At 38.1% G+C, this 12,852-nt stretch overlaps 1 protein-coding gene across 3 annotated transcripts in view; it reads right to left on the bottom strand.

Moving 5' to 3' along the window:
• Positions 1–11,809, bottom strand: part of glrba (glycine receptor, beta a) — a 26,518-nt gene extending 14,709 nt beyond the window's left edge. Inside the window, exons 1-5 of one of the 3 annotated variants that reach the window (XM_053479379.1) lie at positions 11,654–11,809; positions 8,940–9,077; positions 6,127–6,233; positions 5,521–5,588; positions 4,106–4,332 (exon numbers count right to left, since the gene is read on the bottom strand). In XM_053479379.1, coding sequence (XP_053335354.1) covers positions 4,106–4,332; positions 5,521–5,588; positions 6,127–6,233; positions 8,940–9,077; positions 11,654–11,658 — 545 coding nt within the window. In that variant the 5' untranslated portion in view covers positions 11,659–11,809. Of the gene's footprint in view, positions 1–4,105; positions 4,333–5,520; positions 5,589–6,126; positions 6,234–8,939; positions 9,078–11,192; positions 11,277–11,653 lie in introns of those variants that run through there. The other 2 variants (XM_053479380.1, XM_053479378.1) reach the window with 2 other exon arrangements.
• Between the last annotated feature and the right edge of the window lie 1,043 nt (positions 11,810–12,852).

Below are 12,852 nucleotides of genomic sequence, written 5' to 3'. Positions count from 1 at the left end.
TTCAGCTCCCCCATGACCCTGTATGCAGGATAAAGCGGGATAGACAATGAGACGACTATGAGTGTTCCAGTTTAAACAAGCATGTTGGTGATGACGAGCTGCCGGATGAGTTAGACCTGATAAAATGGGGCTGGCATAAATCACAGTAGACCACTTTTACCAGGTGAGGCCCAGGTCATTGCCCAATAGCTCCTACTGTAGCTGCAAACATGCAGGAGGACCCCGGCTTAAAAGAGGTGATTTTATCAGTGGATGGGCTGCATCCTTGGATAACACTTCCTCTCACTCAGTTACTTGGACCATGGCCCCCATTTACATTCACCAAGCAGCTCCATGACACTTGCTACATGTAGTGCTGCTGGAGTGCATTGCCCGACTACTGCAGAGGACGGCCAGGTGGGTCCAGTGGCATCACTGCAGTTGCTTGACGAGGGGATCAAGGTGTTAGAGAAAGAAACCCACTGCACGTGCTCCCTGAACCTGTGTTCCCCTTCCTGCTTGCCTCCCACTACCATAGATGTTTATGTCCCTCTTTCTGAACTAAGGCAAGGTTTATCAAGAATTCTCAGGATCAGGATGCCCTAGAAGAATTTGTAGGTCTGTCAGGTTCATGTCAGGAGGACACCAAGGATGGGGTGCACTCAAGCAAGTTGCGAATGCCACCTGGTGAATCTACTGGCCAGGGCAAAAGTGCTGTTACACTCATAACCATTATTTGAGGTCCCATTTGAAGGAATTGGCATGGCCATTAGATTGAACTGCATGATGGCAGTGCTTTGTGCTAGTCTTGGAGAATTATGCAACATTATACCTGAAAAAAAAAGGCATCTGTGCAGCATCTGCTGTTATGTCAAACCACACATCTGCCTCATCTTTCCTGAGTGGGAATCCAGAATGAGATTCTGAAAGATCGGGGCACTATTTATTCCAGCTCTTTGTACCAATGTATGTTATCAACAGACGTATGCTGATTTAAACAGTTAAACACATGATTTGTAAGTTTGTTCATGATGATGTGTAGAAGTGATATCATTGGCTTGAGCCCTCAGAGGTTCCACAAGCCTCCAGTGGCTTTCTCTCCATTTTAACTGTTATACAGCTGGAAATCCTGTGGCACCTTTAACTTCATCTAAGAAAATAATGAGAAGAAACTTTCTAGCAATTGAAGTTAAATTCAATATGTTCATGACCTGAGAGTAAAACTCCAGGCATTGGGAGAATTAATGCAGAATAAATTGCTACATATACTAGAATGGCAAACCCAGCTGGGGTGTTCGGAAATGGGAAATTACAACCCACACAGGAATTTATGTCCCACATCGAGCTCTAAGATACTTGGAATGTGGCATGGGCCAATTGAGGTCTTACAAAAGTCAACTATAAGGTAAGAGAAACAGATAGAACTGATTCAGTACAGATTTACCACCTTAATCTCCTAAAACCCTGGATTGAGGTGATTTTGTCCCTGAAGACAGTTGTTCCCAAGAGAGCATAGATAGGACTGGCGGGGAAAAAATGTTTTATTGCAATTTATCCTAGTCCAGTGCAGCAGCTACCTATCAGTCACAGTGACCACAGGTTGCCACATTGCAGAATGACTTTTCAGATGTGTTTTTGACTACTTAGTCATACTAAACTCATATGACCAGCCTAGATGGTGTTGCACACATCCACCCATACAGATTCGGGAAAAGTGGGTAGGGACAAATTTGAGGCTTTGCTTAGCATTGCGGTAATTGGGGAGTCTAACAGTCTTAGGAGAAGCCTAGGAATCTTGGTGCAGAAGACCAACGGGTTTGAAAATTCTGTTTGGACTATAAAGATTCATCACAGTGTCTAAACTTGACGTATATCTGATGCCTCATATTGAGTGACTGCTCTATCTGGTAGCCTCGGCTCACTTTTGCACCATTGTTTTCTACACTTTTTGTTACACTTTTTCTGTAAATGTGTCCTCAATTAATGAATTTCAGTTTCTATTAATGGAAAAATAGTAAGTTAATGAGCAGGGTCAACACTTATGGGCCATATTCTCAATCATGGCCTAACAATGGCCAAGGCTGGTTAGAGACCCGCTATATCCTCACTCTTTCCTTACCGACAACAGGAATGTAATCCAATCTTGTATTTTTTGCCTTTTTTACTATACTATATTTTTTCCCCACATATGACTCCAAGACTGGAGACCAAGGCAGAGGGTCCTTTTTCACACTTTAACACGTGGAGGCTATTTGCACCAAGGTTATATCAAATAAGGCCATTAGATTAGAGGGGAATGCAGAGTGGCTTTATGGATGAAAACAGATTCATCAAAAAAATATCAAATCCGTAGCATCTTATCTATTTACAGGGTGATGAAAAGATGCCAGGTGGGCATGAAACAGCCATACCATTTGAAAGAGATGTGACAAAATGATGGAGCTATGGCATCAGTATGTACCGTAGGTAAAAACATCAATGTGGCTACAGTAACTGTACTGTACTGTATGTAAACAGATTAACACTATATAGAGATTTACAGTAAGTGTGACAGGTACATGTTTGCTACAGCTGTAAAAATAAACATGCAATATCTACACGTTCTATGTAACTGTGTCTTGTTTTTATGAAAGTGCATAATAAAACATCTATACATCATTCATAAAACTTATTATAATACTAATATACTGTATTGTGGAAAGGTATTTGCCTGATTTTATTTTTATTTTTTCAAATTTGTCACAGTTAAATAATTCAGATAATCAAACTAATTTTAATATGTATGTAAAGATAACCCAAGTAAATACAAAATGCAGTTTTAAATGGGAGAAAAGCTGCCCGGCCTTGAGAAAAAGTAATTGCCCCTCAGCCGCCAATCACCCTGCCCCCTCCCCCCACACAGACACACACATGAATCATGAATGAACTGTGAATAACGACAATTTTTGAAAAGCTAAGGTAAATTTCACTTGCCACACCACGGGCTGATTACTACAAGACCTGTCGAATCAAGAAATCACTTAAATAACCTGCTGTTCCAGTGCATGGTGTGCTAACTCATATTCCCATTTTAGGGCTATACAGCACACAGAATCTCCTTCTTTTAGCGACTACAGGCATCTCATCCCTGACGATGTTGATGATACAGGTCTGAAATATGTGGTAATTTGGGATTCCCATCACTCAAACATCATCAGGTGATGTTGTTGTTTCTTCCCCCCACCCACTAGGGGATGGTGAGGGAATTCCTCCCACTCTGTTCCCCACTCCTTAACTCAGCATGGAGGTAGAAGGTTTGCGATTGCCAGCCATATGATCCTGATGCAGGATGTGAGGATATCACAGTGGACACCTGGGGAACCTGGTTAAGACACACTGCACTGTGGATGAGAGACAGTAACGGCAGGAAGTGTACGGTAGAAGACAACACTGTACTGTACTGTAATTCCTCATACAGCGCTGCATGTACAGTGCTGCCTGAGGAGTGCTATGAATCTCATGTTTATCTTATCTCTAATTCTAATGTTGCTCCATGCAGTTCTGTTAAACAACCTGGTCTTGTTTCTTCTTCTCTGTATCGCAATGACATGGGCTTTCAATAGGTTCCATTACAAACAGTAAAAGTGTAAATTTAAATCTTTGACATTGATAAATTGAGTACTGATGAAATTGATTTATGATGCGTAGAAAAAACGTGCAGGTTTGTACATTTTCAATCGTCATCATTAAAACCTTGGTCATAGTTTGCATCACAAATTTGCGCTTTTAAACAGACAACATTGCTAAGAATTTTAAAAATGACACAAGGGCTTTTGAAGGTAATCTGTTGTGTGCTGCTGTTTGTGCAAGCTGACAAACTGAGACTGAGAAAAACTGTCCTATTTGACTAATTGCCTAAATCTTTTTCTCGGTGTCGCTGAAGGAAGTTCCCCTTAGCAGCCACAACAGCTCTTATTCATCAGAATGATGCATAGACGAATCGGCGCCTGATTCACGAAACCATCCAGCGGCATCACAAACAATCTGTGTGCAACCGATGAATGAGTTCAGATTCTGTAGGAGCTCCAATCACGAGGAAATGGTAAAGGATACAGGAGACTGCAAATTTCTGAGAAATCACAGCTACCTCATGCTGATGAGCACGTCCCCGTTGCGGAAGATGAAAAGCAAGATGTTCTCCTGCGTCACGTCGTGGAAGTTGGCGTTCTTCTCGTTGGCGAAGAACAGATCAGGCTTCCACAGGCACTGGAACATTTTGGGATCCACCGTCAGCGCGTCCGACTTGAAGTCTGTCGGCAAGCGCAACCTCGGGTCGTTCCAGCGCTGCCGCAGGAAAATGTTCACGCGGTAGTCCTGGATAACGGAGACGCAAATAAAGAGCACAAGAAAGAATGCTTATATTTTTCTGAATGTTGATAATTTATAGAATTATCAAAGTGTAACATATTAAAAGAACAAATAACGGTTATGCTTTTGGAATACATGGATGAACAAAAGGATTAATATCAACAAATGGAGTGATAGATGAAAGCAAAAATAAATCAAAGAACTAGATAAATGAATAAATGGACGGATGAATAGATAGATAGATAGATAGATAGATAGATAGATAGATAGATAGATAGATAGATAGATAGATAGACAAAAAAGTAATTAATAAATTAATGAGATAGATGGATGGATGAATGGATGGATAGACATATTGGTGGAAGCCATAGACATATGTATAGATAATTAGATAAATGAATGAATGGATGGATGGAGTAATAAATAGATAAAGAAATGTATAAATAGATTGATTACCACCATAGGGTGGTAAATTAATAAATGCATGAATGAATGAATAAAAGGCTAGGTAGATATATGGATGAATGGTTGAAAAGATGGATAGATAGCTAAAATAAATTGATGGATGGCTGTATGGATGAATAAATAGATGGATATATAGATGGACAGATGACTGGTTGGATGGAAAGGTAAATGAATGAATGAATAAATAAATGGAGAGATAAAGAAATAGATGGTGGAAAAACAAAAAAATAAATGAACGAATGAATAGATGGATGGATGAATTGAATAGATAGATAGATAGATAGATAGATAGATAGATAGATAGATAGATAGATATGGATGAGTGGATTAAGAGATAACAAATGGTAAGATGGATATATAAATGGATAAATGAATGAATGAATGAATGAATGAATGAATGGCTTGGTAATTTAAAATTAATGGATGGATGTTTGAGTGAATGAATGTATGGATGAAATGATGAATACATGAATGGCTGCACAACTAAATGAATGAATAAATGCACAGGTATAAGCGATGTGAAAAAACAAATGAACGAATGAATGAATGGATGGATGAATGAATGAAAGAATGAATGAATAAAGAGATGCAGCTGTATGAGGAGACATATGGATAAATGAATCAGTGAACAGATATATAAAGAGCTAGTTAATGCTTAGATGTACAGAATTATGCTAAATAGATATACAGTATACAAAACCCCAGCATGTTTAAAATGGCCATGTTTACCATTGTGGTCTCTTGAATTGATCCAAAGCTGTTGATAAAAATGTTCACCTTATCCTCCACTGGAATGCCTGCACACACACACACACACACACACACACACACACATACAATAGATACTGTGTAATAGAAGCTGATTGCAGCAAGCCACCAGCAGATTGAACATTACAGCTCAGACTTGTCCTCATGTGCTCGGGGCTCTATAAAGTATGTTCTCGTGTAAGCATGACTGCAGAAATGACAGCGAGGGCCGCCGATCTTTGACCCTGGGGTACGACGTTGCAACTCGACCGGCTGTTTCATGATACTCGAGAGCTTCCAATTATCCTGCGCGGTGAGAGCCGGGCTCTGTCCTAAACCCAAATTACAGCTCTAATGAGCTCATCTATAACCCCCTTTTGGACTTGTCAGATCCGTGTACACACAGAGCCTGGATTTACTTTCAAACCACCCTCTACTACCTGAACATTTAAATAGATTTGTGCTGATCTCACACAGAGGAAGAATTTATTACCAATTCGCTTTATGGTCGCTGGGAAAGAACAAAAACAACGAGCCTGATATTGTAGTTGGGGTGAACTGAGGTGTTTTGTCGATGGAACGCAGTACCTTGGAAGTTGGGGCGAATTCGGGAGTCGTAAGTCACTAGCAGGCGGTTGAGGATGTTACTGGTTGAATTAGCAGGAACTCGATCGAGGTCTTCGGCTGACAATTGGCTGTAATTAACAAAATAAAATCACTTAGTTAAAATCCACACACACACACTGTTCAAAGTTAATTTAAAACAAAGTTGAAGCAGCAACCATGTTTTTAATAAAACAATTAGCTAGCCACTTAATTAACATTTCTATTTTCTATTATTACATTTCTAACTATTTTACTGAACAATTATATATGCCATATATGCAATACTTTGCTATACATTATTTTTTAAGGGTTTACATTATATACGTTGCCGTATGCGTTCTTCGGGTCTTATCCTGGCTCCGCACCCCCCCCCAATCATATGATTGTTTCGTCATAGTCGAAATTTCCGTAAATTTTACTTCCAGCTTTGATTACTCGTCACCTCTCATGTTCACTCTCGTTAACTTTTGATCGTGGATTTACTGCATGTCATGTTCTGATCCGCTATTTTTTATGTAAGTAGAAGAGGCACACACATTGCTCCTTCCTCATACAAAGAGTTTTTTTTTACATGCTTATTCATCTCTAGAGATGGGAAAAATATTAATCAATTCATCAAATTGATCTTGTCATTCTTTTGTGTGCCAAATCATGTACAGGGGTAGCTTAGCATACAAATGAAATTTGTTCCGGAGGTGAGTTCTTCCGAGTTCATTCGTATTGCAAAACGAATTTTCCCATAAGAAGTAATGTAAAAAGAATAATATATACCAATATTTCAAAAAAAAAATAAAAATCATATAGCTTTTAAACGCATGTCGAAGGCAACGTTGATATTGTTGATATCGTTGGTATCTTGGTGGATTGACTCTTTGGGAAAAGAGTTTTCACTGACTGAAAAGAATCGTAAAATTCGTGAACTTGCTTCGCTTAGGTTTCCACTTATACAATCGAGTGCTGAGGTTCCACTCTATCTTGTATCTCCAAAATCTTTTTTTTTTTTTTTTAGGTTTGAATTTTAGGTGGTAAAATGTTGCAGTTCCTCTATAATCCTGCAGATGGTGTATTCAAAATTGTTTATACATTACCAGGCAGCACAGCGGTTATTTGCTAAGTTTGTTTAGAATTGTAACAAAAGCTACAAATAATTATTTAGACTCTGGATATTTATAAAATCGTGCATGGCAATATAATTCGAAATGGCCCTGAGGTATCGAGATAATATTGTATGGACTGGTCCCTGGTGATTCACGTCCTTATTTGTCTCACTGCAGGATCTTTCCTGGTTTCTCTACAATGATTATACATTTCCACAGCTGTTTATTTCTTCTCACGTTCTTCTAACACACTACTATACTATTATATATCGAAGTTCTGTTTTTGTTGGTTTATGGTACATAGCCAAGCTTTCACTTTGTCCTTATCTCCACCCCTGTCCTCCCATTGGTTGCTCGCTCTACTGTGTTCACCTGCTGTGTTTTCTGTATGACTCGGTAAATACAATGTATTTGTACGATACGATATATCTTGTGAGGTCTAATGGTTTTAAGCCTTCCTAAGCCTTTGCTCGCCAGATTTCCTCCTTCATACGTTTTTTTGGTACCTACTTGATTTTTTTTTTAACAGTATATCATTTTCATACTCTTAATATTTTAATATTACATTACTAAAACAATTTTAGTGGAAACCAAAGCATTCGAGACATTAATTAGCCACTGTGACTGCTGTTATATAGTACATTGTACATTATAGAGTATATTTACAGTATATATAAAGCATTTACTCTCATTACAGGTTCTGCAATGACCCGTCTGACAGATCAGCCAACCTTTAACCAACTACTGTAGATTAATAGACTAGTGTAGTCATATTACTTTTTGTCCTGTCCTCCAAAGTAAATGATCATATCTTCTAGACTATAAGGCTATAAAGCACCTGCGTGTTTTAAATCCAGTTTTTCAGTCCATTCCAATCCCAGTTTTTTCCAACATTTGAGCTTTCTATCGAAGATGTAATGTAATGATATCCTGTTTGACTTGATCTATAACGATAATTCTATTATTAATCCAGAGTTAATCCAGTATTCATCACTGGTATACCCCTTAACCGCTGGACGTCAACGTCTGGATGTGCTGAGCAACTAAAGGCACATCACAAAACACCATCACTGATTATTTACCTTTAACAGCACACCTTTAAGGGTTATGTTCCCCACATATCGCACACACATACATAGACACGTACAGTTGAATAATATAAGGTATGCACCATATTTACAATTAGTGTGTACTGAAAATCCACTGATCTTGGATCAGAAAAAATAGAAAACAAATGTAGACCGCACTGTGCAGGAACTCATCCAGTTTAACCAAGCAGTAATTCTCTTTGGCTGACACACTCGCTCAATCCTGCCCTGATATATAACCGCATGAACTTGTGAGCAAACATGACACGCTTGCGTGAGAGTATGTGTGTGTGTGGGTGTGTGTGTGAGAGAGAGAGAGAGAGAGAGAGAGAGGAAGTATGTGTCCTGTCTTATAGTTCCTCGAAAGATAAAAATATAATGCAAAACATTTCCTGTCACTTATTTATTTATTTATTTATTTATTTATTTGTTTATTTATATAAGTGCTTGTCTGTACAGCAAGATTATGCCACCATGATGACGTTACACTATTGTGTTTTTTTGTTGGTAATGTTAAAGGGAAAAAGAAACTGGTATTGTTGTTGTGTATTTGTGTATGAGGCAGAGGGATGGAGAGAATGAGACGGAGAGAGAGAGGAGAGAGACTCACGAAGGACAGACGACAGGTTTTTTGCCTTTCTTGCCTTTCTTGGGTTTGCCGCCTTCTTTCGCAGCACCCTCAGCGGAAAACTGAACCAGCAGCAGCAGCAAGAACAACGACCTCAAATCCATGACTGAACACCTGCATCTCACACAGAAACACACACACACACAGGAACACACACCAGCCCAAACACCAGTGTTCACCAGTTATCCTACAGACGTTTATTGATCTCAAGTCTGGCAGCATCTTCACATTAACTCCGCGCCCCTGCTGAATTAGCACCTACCGCGCTAAGTTATATAACTGCGTATGTTGTGATCTGACTAGGCGGCTCATTAATCATGAAGCTTGTCATGTTTAGAATTATTCCCACACAATTAGCTCACAGGAATATACACACACATGAACACGCACACACCACAAGCATACCATCAATTGCAGGATATAATTCGATCTTATTTTGAAGATGTATTCAGCTTTTATTTTAGCTAATATTAAATGTATGATCATTTTAATGCCTGAACGTTTAAACAACAATTTCAAATATTTATGAAATTTAAACAATTTCTACGTTTTGTTTTATGTTTATAATATATATATATATATATATATATATATATATATATATATACACACCTTATATATAGTTTATGATCGTCACACTTGCCCATTTATTCTGCTTTCACCGTGTCAACTTTAAGAAATTGACCATTCTAATATTTTCCACCGCTTATCAGGTTTCGTTGTAATGAAATATTCAACATTGTATTCACATCACCTCTGAGACGCTTTAATGTTAAGACTGATTGGTGTATATTGATCATTTTAAAATGAAATTCAACATGTAAGTTACCTAAAAAAAATACAATATATATACAATATTACAATTATTTGTTTATCAAAATTATTTGTACAAATTTCTATACAAGTTAACTTAAGGCGTACTTTACTGGGTAAGTATAGTATTCGAAGAATGTATTTACAACATAGATAGATAGATGGAAATTCCAGACAATCCTGAAGGAAATTCCCAAAGGAACTCCAGACATTAAGGTATGATTTTATTTAGCACTATAACCATTTTAATGCCTGAACGTTGTTTTAAGCCACTCAGATCCTTACACTTGCCAATTTTCCGCCTTTCAACACATCAACTTTAAGAACTGACAATTCTGATATATTACACTTTGTGTCAGGTTTCACTGTAATTAAATTTTCAACATTATTCACATCACCTGTGAGTGGTTTTAATGTTAAAACTGATTGGTGTATATTGTTCATTTTAAAATGAACAAGTTCAGTCACGTTATTGTTCAAAAAAACAACACTAGGTGTAAATTCGCATTTCGGTAGGAATTTATTCAGTAATGTTTTTATTCATCAGTGAACAAGTTGTCAAATGTACTAAGAACAATCTTTGAAAGATTTAACATGACTTATGTTGTGAAAAATGTGTGACGTGTTAACAATTTAGCGACAATGACAATCGATAAAAGCGCTATGCAAATAAAATTTAATTGCTGTCCATTTAATTTTTCCACTGAATAATGTACATGAATTTAAAACCAAAAAAAATTTATAAGCCTTGTGTGAGTTTGGGAATTTATATAAATGTAAGAAAGGTTCTGTCTGTACATTGGTCAGAACTTGCTTTTTCATACATTGGAGGAACCAAGACCAGTCTCAAAAGTTTTTCTGTCTGTGTGTCTGTCTGTATATCTGTCCAGCCAGATTTTGTCACAGCATCACGCAAAACCGGCTGAACAGAATTTATTGCATCTTTTGCAATAATTCGATATCTGCCTGAAGTTTAACCTGCACCATAAGTAAAATCAAACTGTTGAGTAGAAGCGATGTTATGGAGAGTTATGTGCCGGATTTAATAATCTACTTTAAAATAAGCTACCTGCTCAATGTAAACAAACACCTGAACAAATGGATATTAATTAGAAAAGCTTAACTGAATATTTAACTAAAATCCATATTATATTTTCACGCCTGAAATTATAGTGCTAAAGGGGTTTAAGTAAATTTTAACACGCCTGGGTTGTTTTAAGACAAAAATCTTAATCTTTATCCATATATTTCTTTAAATTAATAAGTTAGAGAGTTCTGTCGTACAATAAGACAGACAGACATGTACGTGGGCTTTAACCTGAAATAATAATAACCTCACTGATTTAAGTATTTTTACACACTCTTTTCCTGTCAATGACGGGTACTTCAGCTAGTTTATGAGTGAATTTAAGTGATTATTACACATAAAAAAAAGCAGGAGTGTGCATGAAAGGGTGATGAAGTTAGCCGTTAGCTTCAGACTCTGCAGTCTGACAGGAGCTCGAGATGAGGCGGCGCGTGGATGTTCTTAAGCGCGTGCGGTGCAGAGATGAATACACGCGCGCAATACATAAAAGCGCGCGCACACACACACACACGCACGCACGCGCGCGCGCGCGAACAGGTCGAGTTTAAGTTGGACTTGGTGAAGTTGCAGTGTCATGCGCATTAAACACTCCTGCCCTTGAAATGCAAAGCCTGACCGGCTGCGTCCCAAACCGCAGAGTAATCATACTGTACCCATTAATTAATACATGGGAATATTACCTCGCGTGCACATGCATAATCTACTAAACACTGTGCATCGGTCTGCAGTTAGTGTCTGTGCATGTGTGTGTGTGTGTGGTGCATGCGGGTCTGCTGGGACAGAGCTCAGCTCTTACCTCATGAGGTCCGGACAAGAAATCTACTTCTAATGTATACACTGTATAAATAATCCTCGCTCAGTCACTGCCATAGTGCATGTCTGTCCCGTCTCAGCTCGTGTGCATGCGTGTGTGTGTGTGTGTGTGCATGCGTGTGTGGGACTGAGAGATAGATAGATAGTGTGTATGCGTGCGAGAGAAAGAGAGAGAGAGAAGACAGGAACGGGACGTATGGGATTCCGCGTGCACGACACTGCCGCGCGCGCACTCTGATATACTGTACAGTGCCATGTCCAAAAATATCAATGCATGCATTAAATAGATGTCAGTGCATGCATTAAATGGAGTACTGAATTATTCAGCACATTCAAAGTTTTTCTTTTTTATTATAAAAAAAAAAAATACAGTTTAAAGTGTTGTCCTCAGTGAGGTGGATGTGAGGAGACCTGGTCCGGTCAGGTGAGTTTAGGACAGGTATCTATGTGGATTTTCTCATAGTTACATTAACAGCGTGCAACAGACACCCTTATTCAGATTGTCTTTTTTTTTTTTTTTTAGCTCATTACATATCTAAGCACTTGAGGTTAAGGGCCTTGCTTAAGGGCCCAACAGTGGCAACTTGGCGTAAAACTAACACATTTCATAAAAAAATAAAAAATAAAAAAAACATCATACCCACAGTCAAACTGTTATAGCGGTGGTGGCGCAATGGCCTGGCCAATGTCTGGGCTTAAATTTAGAAGCTGTAGCATGATCTTAAACAAGCTGTTCATGATCAGAAACCCTCCTATGCGGCTAAATTAAAATGATTCTGCAAAGAAGACCAAAAGTCTAGTAAGAAGTAAGGAGGCATAAATGCTAATAGGAAAGAATATATTTTATATTTTTTATTCTTCTCTTTTAGAATTTGTGCTTTTTTACTTCCTTTTCCTTTCAAGGTCACAAACAGTCGCGTAAACATTTCACTGCGTATCATACTGTGTATGGTTGTGTATGTGACAAATAATTTTTTTTTATTTGAATTTGATTTAAAGACTCATTACCTGTTATCACACACAATGTAGAGACATTAAAGTACTGCATTATTCAGCACATTAATGGTTTTTCTTTTTTTTTCTTCTTTTTTTTAAATAAGAAATAATGGTGTTGTCTCCTCACTGCGGTGGATATGAGGACACCTGATCTGGTCAGGTCAGTTTAGTATACGTTTCTGTGCA

The sequence above is a fragment of the Clarias gariepinus genome, chromosome 20 (assembly GCF_024256425.1).
Source record: "Clarias gariepinus isolate MV-2021 ecotype Netherlands chromosome 20, CGAR_prim_01v2, whole genome shotgun sequence".
Lineage (NCBI taxonomy): Eukaryota > Metazoa > Chordata > Actinopteri > Siluriformes > Clariidae > Clarias > Clarias gariepinus.
Note: the sequence above shows the minus strand (reverse complement) of the source record. Positions and strands in the feature narration are given on the sequence as shown.